Below are 20416 nucleotides of genomic sequence, written 5' to 3'. Positions count from 1 at the left end.
CGTTCAAGACTCCGGCCAGATGGTTTGCTATCAAGCAAATCCGATGGTCCTTTGCCCAGGACCATAGTCGAAGAGCTTCTCTGCAGAGAAGGTACGACCCCACTCCTCCCTGCTTGTTTATGTACCACATCGTGGTAGTATTGTCCGTTAGGACCTGTACCGACTGACCACGAAGGGAAGGGAGGAAGGCCTTGAGAGCCAGACGTACAGCCCGTAACTCTAACAGATTGATGTGAAAAATCTGTTCCTCTGGAGACCAAAGACCTTTGATCTCCAGATCCCCCAGATGAGCTCCCCACCCTAGAGTGGAAGCATCCGTTATGACTGTGGCCACTGGTGGCGACTGCTGGAACGGCTTTCCTTGTGAAAGATTGTTGCTTGCAATCCACCACTTCAAATCCACAGCAGCATCTCTGGAGATCTTGACAGTACCCTCTAGATCCCCTCTGTGTTGAGACCACTGCCTTCGGAGGCACCACTGAAGAGCCCTCATGTGCCAGCGAGCATGCATGACCAACAGAATGCAGGAGGCAAAAAGACCGAGCAGACGAAGGACCTTGAGGACTGGAACTACCGCTCCATTTCGAAACATTGGAACCAAATCCTGAATATCTTGAATCCGCTGAGGCGGAGGAAAGGCCCGACCCAATGTTGTATCCAGTACTGCCCCTATGAACAGGAGGCGCTGAGAGGGCTCCAGGTGAGATTTGGGCTCGTTCACCGAAAAGCCCAGGTCGAACAACAACTGGGTTGTTGACTGCAGATGACGCAACACAAGCTCCGGGGACTTGGCTTTGATCAACCAATCGTCCAAGTAAGGGAATACTGCTATCCCCTTCCTTCTGAGCTCTGCCGCAACCACCGACATCACCTTCGTGAAGACTCGAGGTGCTGAAGTAAGACCAAACGGAAGGACCGCAAACTGGTAGTGTTGCGATCCCACCACAAACCGGAGATACTTCCTGTGTGACTTGAGTATCGGGATATGAAAGTAAGCATCCTGCAAGTCGACAGACACCATCCAGTCTTCCATGTTCAACGCCAAAAGCACCTGTGCTAGGGTCAGCATCTTGAACTTTTCCTGCTTGAGGAACCAATTCAAGATCCTCAGGTCCAGAATTGGTCTCAAACGACCATCCTTCTTGGGAATCAGGAAATACCTTGAGTAAACTCCTTGACCCCTTTCCTGCTCCGGGACCAACTCCACCGCGCCCTTTAAAAGGAGGACTTCTACCTCCTGTTCTAGCAACAGGAGGTGTTCTTGTGAACAATACGAAGGGCGGGGCGGGATGAGGGGCGGAAACTCCCGAAAGGGAAGGGTGTAGCCTTTTCCCACAACACTGAGAACCCAAGTGTCCGACGTAACAGTCTCCCATTTGGTGAGAAAATGCTGTAATCTTCCCCCTACAGGAGAGGAGTGAGTGGGAAATGGTGGAAGCCTAAGGCTGCTTCCCCTGCTGCACCCCGCCAGAGGATGAGGAAGAGGCAGAGTGCTGCTGAGAGGCTCCCCTGGTGCGGACCCTACCCCTCCCCCTAAAAGATCTATAGGGGTGGGAAGAGGCAGGTTGCTGATATCTTCCCCGAAAGGAAGAGGAGGAAGAGCCACGCCCAAATCCACGAAACCTCCTGAAGAATCTGGAAGAGGCCGTGGAAGAAGGAGCTTGGAGTCCCAACGACTTAGCCGTGGCCCTGCTCTCCTTAAAACGTTCCAAGGCCGAATCAGCCTTAGCCCCAAACAGTTTGTCCCCATCAAACGGGAGATCCAACAATGTGGACTGTACATCTGCCGAAAAGCCCGAGTTACGGAGCCAGGCCTGTCTCCTTTCCACCACAGTTGTGCCCATTGCTCTGGCTACCGAGTCGGTGGTATCCAGTCCCGTCTGGATAATTTGGGTCGCAGCAGCCTGGGCATCAGAGACAAGATCCAAAAGACCCTGGGGAAGCTCTGTAAACGAAGAGGAGATGTCATCCATCAGAGCATGAATATACCTCCCCAGGATACAGGTCGCATTAGTGGCCTTTAACGCCAGACTGCAGGACGAAAAAATCTTCTTCGACTGCGCCTCTAGCTTTTTTGAGTCTCTGTCCCCAGGCACCGTCGGGAAAGAACCAGGCGCTGACTTGGACGAACAGGAGGCCTGCACTACCAAGCTCTCCGGCGTAGGGTGCCTAGATAGGAAACCAGGATCAGTTGGAGCCGTCCGATACCTCCTGGCCACGGCTCTGTGAACTGCTGGGGAAGATGCCGGCCTCTTCCACACCTCTAAAACCGGATCCAGCAGAGCGTCATTAAAAGGTAACAGAGGCTCCGCCGCGGCTGAGGCCGGATGCAACACCTCCGTCAAAAGGTTTTGTTTTGCCTCCACCACCGGCAAAGGCAGGTCCAAAAAACTAGCTGCCTTCCGTACCACTGTATGAAAGGAAGCAGCTTCCTCAGTATATTCCCCCGGGGACGAAAGGTCCCACTCAGGGGAAGTGTCCAGCCCACTGGCCGACTCCAGTCCACGCAGCCCATCACCCGAGTCCTCTAGCTCTCCTTCCTCTAGGGCTCGTTGGTACTCCTGCTCTTCTAGTACCCGGAGAGCACGTCTCCTCGAATGAAGTCGTTGTTCAATACGCGGAGTCGACAATGCCTCCGCCGAAGTCGAAGATCGGCGCCGATCTTCAGAAGCCACCGACGCCGCGTCCGGCGCCACATGTAACTTCGGCGCCGACGAAAGAGCAGCTGAAGCAGATGGACCCACCGGAGTCACAGGCCGAAATCCCGACGTCGACGGGATGGAAATCCCCGGGGCCAATCCTTCTGAAGCCACCGGAGCGGCCACCGGCGCCGACACTGGCGCCGAGCCCACGTTCCCAAACGGGAGAAAGGGCATAAAGGGTGCCGGCCGAAGAGGCGCAGGATCACCCAAAGAAAAGGCCAAAGGCCCAGCCGGAGCACCCCCTGGAGCCATCTGTTGGAAGATGGCATACATCGCATTCAAGAATGCGGAACTATCGGCTCCAGGGGTGGGAAAAGCCGGATACTGGGGTGCCTGTCTCGGAGGCGACCCCGACTCCGGCCTCGGCGTCTGCGCCGGAGAAAACACTTGAGGCTCCAATACCTCAATCACCGACGCCTGTCCAGGCGAAGTTGGTGACGCCGGAGAGGGCAACGGCGTCGAAGGATGCGGCGTCACCGTGGGGCTGACCTCCCATGTCTTTCGGCGCCGATCCGGAGACCTGGAACGAGCCTCCCTTGAATGACGCCGAGATTCTCTACGGCGCCGGGAGTCTCGATGACGCCGATGTTTTGGAGAAGACTTCTTGTGATGCTTCTCCTTTGACTTGGCCATAAACAGCTTCGCCTCACGTTCTTTAAGGGCCTTCGGATTCATGTGCTGACATGAATCACAAGTCGAGACGTCGTGGTCGGAGCTCAAACACCAAAGGCAATCGGAATGAGGATCCGTCACCGACATCTTGCCTCCACACTCACGACAAGGCTTAAATCCAGACTTTCTCTGCGACATTATTTCCACGGAGAAAGAGTACGCAGCAAGATATACACTGTAACCGCAAGAGTAACAGTTGCTCCCTCGAAGATAACCGTTTCGAATGCACGGAAAAAAGGGAACTGACGTCCGCACGTCGTCGAGGACCTCTTATTGCCTGTATGACGTCAGACGGCGTCGCGTGCGAGACAGTGACGTCCTCGTCGACGTGCAGAGACTAGTAAGAAGATTTCCGTAGAATGCTGGCGCCATGGGAGTATTCATGAGGTGAGGAATCCACAGGTAGTTGTATCCATCAGAAAATGTACTTACTGTTCTATGACACAAGTTTAATATTCGCTCAATTTAATGGTACTGCTCCAATACTTTGTATGTATTTTTGTGATTATATTTTGTGCTGTTGAATGGAATAGTCTTCTTTTAATCATACCATGACGTTGGAAATAACATATACTGCACAGTCTGGAATCACTGCTTACCGTCCTTGATTACTCTCCATCTGCTGCAGACGATAAAATCCTTCTTTTCTACTTTTCAGTGCTTTAGTTGAGTCTTCTCTTGGTTCCTTTGCTTCAGTTCTCTCAAGACTTGTGTTGATATGGTCTTTCTGCCGATTCTCCTGATGCACAAGATCCTCATTTTCAGATATCCAGTGCTGTAGTTCGGACTGATATTTTATCTCTTGAATAAGGCTGTCTGAGTCCGAATCATGAGAACCATTTAAACTCAGGTGGAAATCATTCTCACTGTTGGATAATCCAGTTGGCATTCCGTTGATTTGGCTACCAAGAGCAGGTGAATGGACAAGTGTCCATTGCATCATATTGTTTTTATCCATATTGTGAAGTACAACCAGTTCAAATAAAAGGAAATATTAAGATGACGATATTTTGCTTTGTTGCTTCATGGCTGCATCTCTGAAAATTCGATCAGTTTTATTTTCTGCAGCAAGAGACATAAGTATAACATTAGTAAATTAGGAGCCGATCATCAGTTTAAACTTTAGAAAGTTAACACATAGGTACATGCAAGAACAGGGTTCCAGTAAAACATTATAGTGGGGAACAGAGGGAATTAAAGACATAAGTTTAAAAGAGACAGCAAGAGATGCAATCCAGAGACATCTCTTCAACAACCATCCATTTTCACTTCACCCAAAAAACAACTTTTCAGAGCAAGCTGCACTGCATCTTACTCAAAGTCATTTAAGTTAGCTTCAAAACACCTTTGTCAAAGGCATAATTCAGGAACATCATCTGATAGCATTTCCCAGTTGAAACCAACACTTAACTAAGAATGGGGTCTTCCTAGACACATTCTTTGCTTTACAGGACTACTGGACCGCTGAGGTAATATGGCTTCTTGTGTTAGTCGACATCAACTTCTAGACATGCCTTTAACTTTGGAAACTGTCTTTCTGCACTACAATGGCACCCGAACTGGAGCTACTACCAACCATTTTGTACAGTTTCATTATAGATGATCAGACAATAATGTCCTATTACTTACTGTAATCTTCATTACTCTCAGTCTCACTCGTTCTAATCATTACTGGTGAGAGATACCCATACAAAAAAGAGTCCTAGACTTATCATAGGAAAACACAATGACTCAAAGTCAATTCCCAGTATCTAGTGATTTTATTACAAGACCGCAGGCTCTTATTATGCATTATTTTCTTACTTTAATAAATACAGCAGCCAAGAAACTACAAATCCCAGAAACCCTGGGAAAAAAACTATGTTATTACATCATAAAGGGGTAACCAATGGCACATCGAGTAAGAGTACAACTATCTTGACTGAGAGCAACAAGTCCTCTTTTCTTGCTGCTCGCAGTCAAGATAAGTACTCTGCTTGCCTTATAATATTCATATTGTATTTCATTGCATTGTTTATCTATTTTGATTTTATGTCTTATATTGTTGCTTTCTTACAGTATCGAGCCTCTCACTCGTTTTGAGCATTCTTCACTGCACGCTCACATTCCTGAGGCATTCCACTTTGTTCTATAACTGCCGTCGTGTGTGCCACTTTGCTCGCATTCCTGGCGCTGGGCCTCAGGCGGTTTTGCTTTCAACGCTTCATTCCATTTCAAGCTTGTTTCCACATGGCTTGTTTTCAGTGTTCCCTTTGGCTCTGGGGGTGTTCTTCTACCGGTGTTGTTCCTCGGCTGCTCCGTCTTTTTACACGCCCTCTTCAGTCAGAGACTGTTAACCCCTGCATGTCTGGTTTTCTTGGCAATTTTCTTTTTCTAGGCAATTAGTTGTTATTATCCTTATTTATTGGGTTCGGGTTATTATTATTATTTTATATTTTTTCCCTATTTGTTTGATATGTCTGGGGATGAGAAAGCTCAGTTTTTAAAAGATAATTTAAAATAATTTATCAAGGATTCTGTGCAGCATGCTGGTTCAGTTTCCATGCTTGATATTTCCCAAAATTTAGAAGCCTCCTTGTCCAAGATGTTACAGCCCTCTGATGAAGTCCCTGTAGAGTATGAGATTGCAGGCAATTTCTTCTTAAATAAGTTGCAGCACAAAGTTGGAAATAATATGTAGATTTATTCAAAAGTCCACGACAGGCACAGACACGTACGCACAGGACGGAGACCTCCAGTACGAATGCTGGCCAGGGTATCTAAAGCTCTAGATCTCAAACAAGGTTCCATTTGCTTAACGGCGAAAGAACTTGGAAATAACAAAGATAAACACAGAGTAATAAACATAGTAGAAATAAAACCTCACAAGTGATAAACACAACATAATAAAACTTGTACATATACATGTACTATATATATACATACTACATCATCTTATCTCCTTACAATGGAAACAAACAAATAAAACTAAATTTCAACCTAATATGAAATCATTAAACTTGGATGGAATTTTGACAAGTCTGTGATTCCGCGTATGCACTGGTTCCGCAGCTAAAGATGTTGCAGAGGCATCATCACAAGAGTTCTCCATATGACTACGCTCTTCGTGACTTGTTCCACTGTTCTCTGTCTCTTTCATCCTCGTGCTTTCGATGAATGTACTATCCAAACTAGCATCTTCCCTCCCTTCATATATATTTCGGAAAATATCTCTTTGTGATACAGATATAGGAACCACACAGTTCCTGTTCCACCATCCTTTACCCTCCAGCAAGACAGACGTTTTAGTAACTTTAATTACTTTAACCGGGAGAGAAAATCTTGATTCTCCCTTACATGTTTTATGGGGTTTCTTGATGAGAACTCAATCATCTACTTTAAGTATAACATCCTTCACATTTCTTTTGACATCATAATAATATGTCTGTATGCTCTCTTTCTCACCTACTCTTTGTCTTAACTCTTCAATATCTACATTCACATCCTTATTACATAACAAAGTCATCCAGGACGGTACTAACTGAGATCTAGATTCTCTACCTCTAAGAAGAATAAAAGGAGAAAAACCAGTAGTAGAGTGAGGTGTATTCAAATATGCCCATACTTTCTCATTCAAAAATTCTCTCACATCAGAATTGGTTGCAATAGCAGTTTGAATGCCTTCTTTCAGGAAGCGATTAGCCCTTTCAACGAAACCATTAGAGGATGGACTATACAAAGCCACTCGTGAATGTCTAATGTTAAACCTTTTCGTAAAGTTCTCCATCTTGGTAGATTTAAAATGTACACCATTATCAGTGACAATTATGGAGGGAGCACCCTCCAGACTGAAAACGCGAGACAAGAACGCAATTACTGAGTCTGTGTCAGCATGTTCAACAAATTCATAGTATATCCATTTAGAATAATAGTCTATGGCAACAATTAAGTACCTCATGTCCTTGGGTAACAAGTGGAAAGGACCTGAAAAATCCATAGCTAAAGTTTCCCAAACATTATCGGGGAAAGGAATGTTATGCAGGGGTTTAGTATGGCACTTCCAGTGTTTATCAGACACCACACAATAGGTACATTTATTAATAAAATCAGTCACATGTTTATCAAGACCAGGCCACCAATACTTCTCTTTAAGCCTCCTGGAAGTAGCTGAAATGCCAAGATGACCCTCATGTGCCGCTTTTATCAATCTGGATCTCAAGTCACTCGGAGGAACACAAACAGAACCTCTCATGCATATACCATTTACACAAGACAGTTCAGCTGCCACCTGACAATATGTATTCAGTTCACTGCCATACTTTCTTTGATTAGGCCACCCATGCTTGATATGGTGCATTACCTCTGACAAGAGCGTATCATTAGACATAGCTGAATTCCATTCTTGCTCATTAAATAAACCATCTGACGCTGAGACAACGTCAAGTGTACCAATTACACATTCAGTGTCCTCATTAATGGGAGTTTCTCGAGAAATTGGCAGAGGTAAACGTGAAAGACAATCAGCTCTACCATTCTTTCCACCAGGTAGATACTTAACATCCAAATTGTATTCCTGTAACTTTGAAAGTAACCTTACCAGTCTGGCAGAACCTTTTCCAAGACCATTGCCATCCAACAGAAAAACAAGAGGTTTGTGATCAGTATATAGAGCACAACGAGTGCCCCAAATGTATGTTTTGAATGTATGCACCGCCCAAGTACAAGCTAGAGCCTCTCTTTCAATGTTGCTATAATTACTCTCTGCCTCAGAAAGAGCTCTGGACGCAAAAGCAACTGTATGTTCCTGTCCATTAACCCATTGACCAAACACCACTCCTAAACCCTTCAAACTAGCATCCACCGTAATGAAAGAGTTTGCTGAAGGTATAAAAGATTTTAAAGCTGGAGCAGACAAAACAATTTGCTTGATAGCTGCAAATGCACCACTGGCTTGATCATCCCAGACAAATGTACTACCCTTTTTCAACAAGGACCTGAGAGGTTGTACTATCATGGCATATCCATCAACAAATCGTGAGTAATACTCACATAAACCAAGAAATGAACGGAGTTCGTCCTTGTTAGTGGGAGAAGGGGCATCCTTAATAGCCTCCAAATTCCCCTGTTTAGGTTTAATGCCTTCCGCAGAAATCGTATGAACTAGATATTCTACACTTTTCACCATAAATGTACATTTCTCACCTTTAATGGTCATACCGTGATTTTCAAGAATGGAAAAAATTTTGTTAAGTAGAATTTTATGCTCTTCAATACTCTCAGTGTGTATTAAGATGTCATCTTGAAACGCACACACATTTTTAAGATGACCAAATAGAGAATCCATTATTTTTTGAAATACGCTCGCTGCAGACGCCAAACCAAAAGGCAACCTGAGATACTTGAAAGCGCCAAAAGAGGTTACAAATGTGGTGAGTTCTTGAGAACACTCGCTAAGAGCAATTTGATGATACGCAGAACGTAAATCTATAGTTGAATTTTTTTTCGAGATGCCCAAACTAGAAATTAATTCTTGTATACGTGGAAGAGGGTGACAGTCTACAATAATATTCTTATTCAGAGACCTGAGGTCCACACATAGTCTTAAATCACCATTCCTTTTCTTTGTGAGCACAACCGGCGAAACCCACTCTGACGAATCTGTGGGGGCTATGATGCAATCTTCAACTAATTTGTCCAGCAAGTCCTTCAATTGTCCCCTCACAGAGATAGGAACGGGTCTGACTCTATGTGAAATAGGTATGGCACCATCTTTACCTCTAATGCAATGTTCAAAACCCTTAACTGTGCCCACTTTGTCTGCAAATACTTTGGGAAACTTTGCTATAAATGGTGCAGCATCAAAATCAGTGGAAATATTATACACACTAAATTCAGTCACACCCACGGGCATATCACCTAAAGTTATTGGATCATCACATCCAGGACGAACAATAATACCCAATTTAGCTAGATCCTTCCATCCAACAATGTCTCTACCATTCAATGCCACATAAATTGTAGTTACAATGCACCTTCCTAATATGGACAAAGTGGCAGAAAAACATCCTAGAAGATCAATATCATGATCACCAAAGGCCTTGGGACTTATGTTTGCTTGTTGTAACATTTTTGATGCTGGCCAAAATTTACGATAAGTCACATCAGCTAATATAGTAATAGGTGCACCTGAATCTGCCATGACTAAAATTTCTTTGGTGTCAATAGTTGCCTGGCAAATTGGTCCTTTGACGCTCAAAACCTCTCTTCCTCTGCGAAGAGAAACATCAACCGTCAAAACAACGTTGGAAAATGTCTTCGTACATTCTTGAACTGCATTTTCATCCTGGGAATAGATATTGTTAACTTTCACTCTCATACCACTATTGATTTGCTTGGGATTACCATTACATTGCCTGCAAACAGCTTGAAAATGACCAATTTTTGGCATTTTAAACATCTCTTACCTGAAGCAGGACAAGACTGGCTATTACTAATGTGGCTACGCGAACCACACCGGAAACATGACAAAGAATTTCTACTCTGTCTCGCTACTCTTTCTTTAACATAACAAACATCTGCATCATCAAGTACTTGGTTAATACTAGTTTGTTCATTTTGCCCACATACAACTTTGGATGTAACAATAGACCTTTCAACAGCCTTAGCTATATCAATAGTTTCATCCAAAGAAGGATTGCGACATGCCAATAAGCATTCCTGAACTTTTCTTGAATGACAATGGAACACAAACTGATCTCTGATATGTACATCCACATCAATGCCAAAATCACATTTTGCCGCAAGCACACGCAAATTGGCAACATACTCATCTACTGATTCATCTACAGTTTGCTTGCACATTGCAAAGTTAAACCTTTCGAGTAACACACTTGATTCGTCAGAAAACTGTTTCTTAATTCTTTCTTTTCCTTCAGCATATACATTCCACACCGTATTATCACCACTCCCGGAAGGAGAAAAAACAGGAGGCAGATTATCAAACACACGTTGTCCAGCCACACCAAGATGATTGAAGAGAAGAGCAAATTTCCTTGCAGGTGAAAAGTCATTGGCATCAATTGCAGTCAAATAGTTTTCAAAAATTCTTAACCATTCAGTCCATTTGATATCTGGTTTCCCTCCTTTAGATAGAAATGGTGGTGGCTGAACAACTAACTGATTTGAAGCCATGCTGTTACATATACTGCCCAAGAGATAAATAAAACTGTACGCATTATGTAAAAAAAAAGAGTTAAGCGTTGTGTAAGTACTGTTCTGTAAATTGTTACCGCTGTTTCCAATAATTCACTGGAAAATAAAATAAGCTCTGCAGTAAATTCCGTAGATACTCCCGGTAAGCACGTGTAACAAATTTAGCAGCTGCTAAATACACTCCGCGTCCTCGCTCGTACAGCGCGGTATCCGAGCAACCGAGACGCTGTGAACGTCACAAGCGTCACAACTAGGGGCGTGCACCGTAACGTGGTGTCTACAGTTGTACTGCGCCCGAGGCAGCACTCGCGTCTACAGTTGTACTGCGCTCGAGGCAGCGCTCGCGGTCCAAAACAACGAATGCTGCTGTGCTGCACGCATCTAGAGTTGTGCGCTCGAGACAGCGCTCACAGTCCAAAGCAACGGCCAACGGTACCAAAGCAACGGCCAACGGTAGGATAAAATCTTCGGTTCAATATCCATAAAAACAAATAGAGTCCTCACATAGTCTCCAACGTACCGTCAACACTTGGAAAAACAGGAATCTCGGCAACACGACAAGAATAACTTCCAGTAGGCAAAACGGAACAAGTGCTGGTCGGTGGACCCGTAGATATCTTCAAGTAAACACGACTTCACCCCACTCCTGGTACCAAATGTAGAGTATGAGATCGCAGGCAATTTCTTCTTAAATAAGTTGCAGCACAAAGTTGGAAATAATATGTAGATTTATTCAAAAGTCCACGACAGGCACAGACACGTACGCACAGGACGGAGACCTCCAGTATGAATGCTGGCCAGGGTATCTAAAGCTCTAGAACTCAAACAAGGTTCCATTTGCTTAACGGTGAAAGAACTTGGAAATAACAAAGATAAACACAGAGTAATAAACATAGTAGAAATAAAACCTCACAAGTGATAAACACAACATAATAAAACTTGTACATATACATGTACTATATATATACATACTACAGTCCCTTCAAAAAAGGGAAAGAAACGTGCGGCACCTACACGTGTGCCTTCCAAAGGCGTTTCTATTAAGTTTGGGCCTCCCACCCGAGAGGCGAATCCTTCGGGGCTCCCTTCTTCCCACCTTAATATTCTTAATCTCAGGGATGCGGACAGTGATGGGGATGATACTTTTGATGCTAACGTCAATGATGATGTTCCTGATCATGGGCCTTTGGAGGAAAGGTGTAAAATTTCTCCCACTGCAATTTCATCACTAACATTGTCTGATGATTTGGTTGACCAGTTTGGGGAACCCATGTTCGACCCTACGTCAATTCACCACCCTAATTCCTCTGAGTGGTTCCCTTCTGAGCATGTTTCGGACTATGTTTCCTTTTACTTGAGGCATGCTTTGGATAAGTCCTCTAGGAACAAATTAAAGTCAGAATTTCCCAGACAATCCCTTCCTTCCAAGGTGACTGATAACCCCACTACTAATCCTAACATGTTGTGATTTTTCACCAAGTTTGGGAAGGATCCCAAGAAAGAGGTTGATAGAGCCTGGTCTAACTGCCAGGACAGACTGCTTGATCTGGTTGGTCCTTTAACAAGGATTTTGGATTTGGCCGAAGAGGCAAGAATGGAGGGCGGTCAGGTTGACCCTGAGGCTCTTTCCAATTGGGCGCAGAGGGCAATTTGCATGCTTGGCAATGCTAATGCTTATATTTCCCAAGAAAGACGCAAGACTCTTCTACTTAAAGATGACCCCAAGTTGAGTTCCTTAGCAACCAAAGAAGAATGTCCTAAGGCTGAAGGTCTTCTTTTCGGTGACTCTTTCATTAAAGAGATGAGTAGATATGTGTCAACCTTTGCCCCTATTGACAACGCCCAGTCTTCCATGAAAATAATTTTTTCTCAGCGGGTTTTTGGCAGGGCTGGCAGAGGAAGGAGTCACTTTGCTGGCCGTTATGCGTCAAGAGGGCAATACCTAAACCGAGGTTCCTTCAATCAAGACTCCCAGCAGGACTTCTATCAGAGATACAAACCCCAGTTCCATCCCTGACGTTTCCGTGGAGCCCGCAACAGGGGATTCAGGCCCAAGGGAGATCATATCGTAGGTAAGAACTTTCAGTTCTGGCATTCCTCCCGTAGGAGGCAGACTAGCAAGTTGTTTAAATGTTTGGTTATCTCTCACGTTGGATAAGTGGGTTATACAAACCGTCCTGGGTTATTGTATAGAGTTATATCAGCATCTCTTCCAGACTCATCTTCCTCAACCCCTTCATTTTTCATACCACCAGTTTCTTCTGGTTCAGGAGGAGATACAGGCTTTGTTGGCAAAACATGCGATAGAACAACAAGCATCGACCGGTCATAAATCTAAAGCTTTTCAACAATTTCGTAGTGTATCATCATTTCAAGATGGAGACTATCCTTCATCTCAGAGATCTGCTCCTTCAGGGCGATTGGTTGGTCCGTTTAGATCTCCAGGACGCCTATCTCTCGGTTCCCATTCATCCCTCTTACAGGAAGTTCCTACAGTTCCAGTCGGAAGATTCTTTCTTCCAATTCAAAATGCTTCCTTTCGGCCTGTCTTCAGCCACTTGGTGCTTTACCAAGATTCTCAAGCCGGTAATTGCCTTCCTCAGAGGTGCCAGGCTCATTGTTTATCTCAGCGACTTCCTTATAATGGCCCAGGCCAGGTCCTGCCTATTGAATCACCTGGACCTTTGGCAGAACCTTTTGTCAAGTCTGGGGTTCCTCATCAACCCTCAGAAGTCAGTGCTCGTACCTGCTCATCAGCTCGCATTCCTGGGGTTCTTAGTAAACACAGTTGATTCAATCCTTCAGCTCCCTCAACAGAAAGTAGATTTGATACAGAAGGAGATTCGTCACGCTTTATCCATTCCTCTGACTTCCCTCAGGCCTTTAGCTCGGTTGGTGGGCCTTCTCTCTTCCTCCATTCAGGCCCTTTTTCCAGGGCCTCTCCATTACAGGGTCTCTCAAAGACTAAAAATCCATCATCTTCACCAAGGTCTGGCTTACTCAGATCCAGTCGTTTTGGATTATGAATCCAGAGAAGAGCTCCTTTGGTGGCTCAGTCGTTTAGACGCTTGGATAAGGAGAACAATTCTATCTGCCGCCCCAGATCTTATCTTACAGTCAGATGCAAGTCTGACAGGTTGGGGCTCAAGATGTGGTCAACTCTCGACTGGGGGTTCATGGTCCACTCAGGAGTCAACACTGCACATCAATTGTTTAGAGATGCTTGCAGGTTCCTTTTCCATCCAGTCCTTTATAAAAGGCAGAGTAAGGTGCACTGTTCTCCTGAGGATGGACAACCTGTCGGCAGTCAGGTACATAAACCGGCTGGGCGGTACCAGATCCAAACCTCTAGCGTTACTGGCCAGAAGCCTGTGGGAATTCTGCCTGCAGAGGAACATCTCAGTCAGGGCAGAATATCTCCTGGGCAAACACAATGTTGTGGTCGGCTGGTTTTCCAGACATATTTACAACTCAAGCGACTGGCGTCTGCATCCTTCTGTTTTCAGTTATCTTTCTTCCATCTTTGGCGCAATGTCGATAGACCTCTTTGCTTCTCGCCTCAAAACTCAACTTCCTTCCTTTTTCAGCTGGAGACCAGACCCTTTGGCGATAGCCATGGATGCCTTCCTTCAGTCATGGCCCCCTTCCCTTCTCTATGCATTTCATCAGTTTCTTCTTATTGCCCGAATTCTAGCCCAAGTGTGCAGACAAGTCATCTCTCGTCCTGATCACTTCTTTTTGGCAGTCCCAGGCTTGGTATCCAATCCTGCTGGAGCTAATCTCGCATTTCCCTGTATTGATTCCTCCCTTTCCCGATCTGCTCTTGAACCCGCAGGGTCTTCCTCATCCCCTGGTGATAGAGAACACCCTTAATCTCATAGTTTGGAGGGTTTCGGGGCGTCCTGGTGAGCCCCAAGAACTTCAGAGGAAGCTGTCCATTTTATCCAACAGTCCTGGGCTCCAGGCACAACAAAGGTCTACAAGTCAGCCTGGTTGGCTTGGTGTAGCTGGTGTTTGGACAGGAATTCAAATCCCATTTCAGCAGATATAACCTTGGTGGTTAATTTCCTTGCCTCTTTAGCGTCTCAGGGTAAAGCTTATCGTACCATTAATACATACAGATCGGCAATCTCTTCAGAGCATGTCAGAGTGGACGGAAGACCTATTGGAGAACACCCGTTGGTCTGTCGACTTTTGAAGGGAGTACGTTTTGCTAAACCTCCAGCTTCTAAATACAGCTTCATGTGGGATGTTAATGCTGTACTTAGTCTTTTTATTGCATGGCCGGATAATGTGGATTTATCGCTTAAACATTTGTCTGCCAAATTGACGATGCTTTTGTGTTTGGTATCTATCAAGCGTGTTTCTGATGTAAAAGCTCTGGATGCTTCCTCTTTTCATTATTCCTCTATAGGTGTGTATTTCCAGGTCAATAGATGCACCAAGACTAATTTAGCATCTGTGCATTATCCGTTTTTTCCCCTCTCAACACAAATTGTGTGTTGGTAATTGTTTAAAGACTTACGTTTCTCGAAAGCAGATCTTAGAAGCATTTCCTCTTCCCAATTACTTATTTCCTTTCAGAAACCGAATAAGCCTGTGTCTGCTCCCACATTGGCCCATTGGGTTAAATGGCTCATGTCCCTGGCGGGTACCTCTAACTCTCCTTTGGTGCTCATTCGGTGAGAGGGGCTGCGGCCTCTCGCGCCTTTTGGGCAGGGGCTGGGTTACACGATATTCTCAGATCTGCAGATTGGTCAAACGTTAACACTTTTAGAACATTTTACTGTAAACCTCTTGATCACCCGTTAGACAGTGTAATTTCCTTGCTTTGAACAAGCATAACACGAGCCTCCGGTCTTGTAATAAAATTGAGATTTTCCTAGCCTTGGTGTCTGAAAGGCTAGATTTTATTAAAGACATTGAGGCAAGTATTATCCTGCCGCAGTTTCATTAATCCTCTCTGTTATTTTTTCTGCAGTTCCTCTGCCTTCAACCAGCACAGCTGCGTCCAGCTGATTCACATTCAGTTTCTCTGTTTTCGGCGTCGCCACATCGAAGTTCCTGATTGCCAGTTTCTCCTTCTTCGTTCCTCATGGATTCCTTTAAGGATTTCTTATTCGCCCTTTTGACTTTGTATTTGGTTCTGATTTGGCTCATGGAGTCTTCTTCTGACTGACTCTTGCAAGAAAAGAGGGCTTCTTGCTCTCAGTCAAGATAGTTGTACTCTTACTCGATGTGCCATATGATGTAATAACGTAGTTTTTGTCCCAGGGTTTCTGGGATTTGTAGTTTCTTGGCTCCTGTATTTATTAAAGTAAGAAAAGAACACATAATACTCGCCTCCGTGTCTTTAATAAAATCTAGCCTTTCAGACACGAAGGCTAGGAAAATCTCAACTTTAATGAATTATATAGCAAACATGAAAGGATAGAACTTAACACACCCACACAAACGTTTCTTACATTGTTCTCACAATCTTGAAGACTATGGAGGTAGATGAAGGTATCGGGAAGCCCAGACTGCAGTCCTACAAATTGCTGTGTTAGGGACATCCTGAACCTGTGCACTTCAAACTATCGGGCTGCTTATGGATCTTTGCTGAATCCCAGATTGGAGAGGAGTGTCATTAGACTACTCAAAAGCTACAGCAGATCCTATCCACCAGCTGACCATGGTAGAACATGCTTTCACATATAGATGATTAGATTGCCTAAAAGGGCAAGATATAGCAATATAAATCAAGACAGTCCTCCTGGCACCCAAAAGATGTAACAACCTTTTCTACAGAGAAACAGGGGAAAGAAGAAAAGGAAGGCAAAAAAAACTCTTCCTAAGCTAGATTTAAAGCAGTGAGAATTTTGAAAAGGACATGCAAGTCAGGACAAAGGACTACCATATTATCAATGATAGACAAAAAAGTGTTCCAACATACCAAAACTCCTTATTACCTCAAACTCACAAACTGAAGTAACTGCAGATCCCTAAATAACAAAACTCCTAGATCCCCCAAATTGGCAAGTTGAACTTACTGCGAGTCCCTACATAACAAAATTCCTACTTCCCTCAAACCGGTAAGCTGAAGTAACTGCCAAAAAAAAGGCCAACTTTCAAGCCAAAGTACGTGCTACTAAGAAAGCCAACTTGCAAGCTGAAGTAACTACAGTAAAACGGCCAACTTCAACTAAAGTACCTGCCACCATAAAGTCAAACATCATGGTCAGAAATGTAACATCGACCGACTCTAAAGATTCAAACGGATGATTCTGGCAATCTTGCAAGACTAGAGGTAAGTCCCAGAGAATGGCTGTAGGCCTAACTGCAGCATGAGCAAAGGTGAAATGTTTGAGAAGATGAACTACAAATCCCTCCCCATCCCACAACTTTCCCTGTGTTACCTTGAAAGCATGAAAAACTATCCATTGAGCTTTAAAATTTGAAATAAAAAGATTTAAGATAAACCCATCCCAGAGAAATTGGAAAATAGATGAAAAATAAAAAGGGTCTGTGATGTACACCATTTTACATGCTCCCCAATGACAGCAATATGGTGTTAATGTACAGGGTCTACAGGATTTTTTATTAGGTTCAGATAAATTGTAGGCACAGCAGAGGAGGATTTGTAGGCAGATGCCTTGGAGAAAGGATCACCTAAGACTGAAGGCACACAAACCATGGTCTTTGAGGCCAAAATGGAACTACAATATCACCTCTTGATGATCATCCCTGATTCAAATTAATAGCTTAGGAATTATTGGAAAAGGATGAATGTGAAAAGGAGTTTACAGGGCCACTCCAAGATGCAAGCTGCCCCGAGCCACTGCTACAGGAAAGTGAGAGTACAATTTGGGCAATTGGACTAGTAGGCAAATAAGTCTATGAATTCAACCATCAATGAAAGCATTGATACACTTTTATTGTTATAGGAAGCAATGCTTTATAATCTTAGCATACAGGATTCCTATCTGTCTGAAAGTGGTATAAGAGCTACTATTGGAGTCACCATCTTTGTGGAGACAAAATGAACTGATTAAAGGTCAAATGATAGGGTTCAAAACTGAAAATGAAGACATTGAACACAGAATCTCATTAACCTTGGATACAGTGTGCCATAGGAATTTGAAAGAATACTTCCATTAGGCTCTTATCATAAAACTACCTTATGCGATTAGAGGGATGATCCTCTCAAGCGTCCTATTTCTTGATGGAATGAATTTCACTCACTGATTCAGGATCTACAAGTCATAGTCATTCTGAAGCCTATATTCCAGTCCCTATCTATGATGTTGGCACAGGAACCACTTCCCTCTTGTCTAGGAGATCCTAAAGATCCAAAGTAAATGCAGTCCTCTTTTTAGGCATTGCGTAAAAGGAGTCCATCTGACTTCAGAGTCTAGAGGATGAGCACCAAACTTGACAAGTTAACTCCCCCAAACTACATGGAGTAACAAAACCCCAAAAGTAATTTTTCCTACACTACCAAGAGGTGTTGGATTTATCCCTGTCTAGGCAAGTGTGAGCTAATTCGGGTGTAGTAATGATAGTGTATGCTTTCCTGGTGACACTGACTTTTGTTTCCGAGGTTAACAACCATAGATTACATTCTTGCATTATTTGGGAATACTGTTGCTGTCTTCTACAGAACTAGTGAAAAGAACAGCTTCTTCTATTTGTAGAAGATGCCTGTTTCTGCTGTTGTTGTTATCTGAATGAGGAGGAGTGCTCCTTTTCCTTGAACAATTGATGCATTCTCTATTCCAGTTCAGATTTATATTTGTTGCGTTTTTTCTAACAACATGTGGCGAGCTGGTGATGTTTGGGAAACACTGGTATGCTAGGACTTTAGAGAAGACTGAAGTGAGAGGCAACAGAAGCCCCTTCTGCCAAGGTAAAGTATTGCTCACGTCAAACAAGACAACAGATAGCAACTCAATCTGTCCCTTCTTAAGCATGTTCCTTCCAGCAGGAACAAACACTGAGGGGGTGATTCCGATAGCGGGAACCGCCATATGGCCGCTCCGCGGTCGAAAGACCGCGGAGGCCATTCAGGCTTTCCCGCTGGGCTGGCGGGCGACCGCCAGGAGGCCGCCGCCAGCCCAGCGGGAAACCCCTCCCCACGAGGAAGCCGGCTCCGAATGGAGCCGGCGGAGTGGGTATGTGCGACGGGTGCAGTTTGCACCCGTCGCGTATTTCAGTGTCTGCATTGCAGACACTGAAATACACAGTGGGGCCCTCTTACGGGGGCCCCTGCAGTGCCCATGCCATGGGCACTGCAGGGGCACCCAGGGGCCCCGCGGCACCCCCTACCGCCATCCTGTTCCTGGCGGGAGACCCGCCAGGAACAGGATGGCGGTAGGGGGTGTCAGAATCCCCATGGCGGCGGAGCGCGCTCCACCGCCATGGAGGATTCTCCCGAGCAGCGGAAAGTCGGCGGGAGACCGCCGACTTTTCGTTTCTGACCGCGGCTGAACCGCCGCGGTCAGAATGCTCGACGGAGCACCGCCAGCCTGTTGGCGGTGCTCCCGTGGTCGGTGACCCTGTCGGTCACCGACCGCCAGGGTCAGAATGACCCCCTGAATGTCCTCTTCTGCTGCCTCAAAGAGGTGCTGGAAGTAAAATAAGTGATTGAGCTGTGGGGCCTCATATAACCCTCTTCTCAATCACAAGTGCTATCCACAACAAATCTTTTTTTTAATGCAACGTCCAACTTTTTGCCTTTATGGTATGTTAGAATAGCATCTTCTCACACACATGTGCACCCAACAAGTCCTCCTACAAATGAATCTACAGGAACCCAGTCAATTTATTTTGTATCTATAACTTCCGCAGGATATAATCTGCCCATGAATCAAGGTAGTTCAATCTTGCCTGGATTTCTTCCATTCTTGCATAATCACATCCAAAATATGAAAGTAGTACACCAACTTGAGAGCAACATTGAAACTGATACATTAATGCATTTAGGGGGTTATTACAACTTTGGAGGAGGTGTTAATCCGTCCCAAATGTGACGGATATACCACCAGCCGTATTACGAGTTCCATAGGATATAATGGACTTGTAATACGGCTGATGGTATATCCGTCACTTTACGGTCACTTTTGGGACGGATTAACACCTCCTCCAAAGTTGTAATAAACCCCATAGTGAGGTAATAGGAACATTGGAAGGTACAAAGTCAATTTTCCCAGACATGAGACAGAATACGAGGTTGCATGTCTCTTCCAATATACATTCCTCTTTATTCAACAGCAGCTACCTCTATTTCCTCATCAGAAATCAGTCAGACGCAGAAAGTCTTTCAGAGGTCTCTAACACCATGTTTACGAGATCCCTTAAGGTGTGCTATCCCTTTACATGAGGCAATAGTCTCTCTCTCACAATACACAGTACCTCTCCTCCACTGTTTCCCTCCTTCTGTTTCTTTAAGGGAACAAAAATCTGAAGTGCAACGAAGATTATTCTAAAAAGAGAAACTTCCTGCAATAACTTCCCTTCTTGCACCAGGAATGAGATCAAATATCTGGCAAACAGTGTTGAAACGGACCACTATTTTCAGATTATTGCATTTCATATGGTTAGAGCTCAATGGCAAAACACCACTTACGATCTGGCAGCAAGGAATCTTAAACAGTGGCTTCATCTTGCTTCAACAACTGAAAGTACATGTCTGCACCTCTGCCACATCCTTTAAAGCCGAACTATGCAGTCATAACAAGGATACAAATGCAGCATTACTTTCTCTCTTATTGTCAGCTATAAAATTAACTAGAAACATAAATGAGGATACCAGCTTTGGAAACACAGATTCGATCCGGCCAAACAAAGACCCAGGCAATGTTTTTAATACT

The 20416-nt window shown here is 44.4% G+C and overlaps 1 protein-coding gene across 1 annotated transcript in view; it reads right to left on the bottom strand.

Moving 5' to 3' along the window:
• JHY (junctional cadherin complex regulator) overlaps positions 1 to 20416 on the bottom strand; it is a 317713-nt gene that overhangs the window by 285848 nt on the left and 11449 nt on the right. Inside the window, exon 2 of the mRNA XM_069224424.1 lies at positions 3974 to 4436. Coding sequence (XP_069080525.1) covers positions 3974 to 4332 — 359 coding nt within the window. The 5' untranslated portion in view covers positions 4333 to 4436. The remainder of the gene's footprint in view (positions 1 to 3973; positions 4437 to 20416) is intronic.

The sequence above is a fragment of the Pleurodeles waltl genome, chromosome 3_1 (genome assembly GCF_031143425.1).
Source record: "Pleurodeles waltl isolate 20211129_DDA chromosome 3_1, aPleWal1.hap1.20221129, whole genome shotgun sequence".
In the NCBI taxonomy this organism is placed as follows: domain Eukaryota; kingdom Metazoa; phylum Chordata; class Amphibia; order Caudata; family Salamandridae; genus Pleurodeles; species Pleurodeles waltl.
This window is presented reverse-complemented; position numbering and strand designations above follow the sequence as displayed.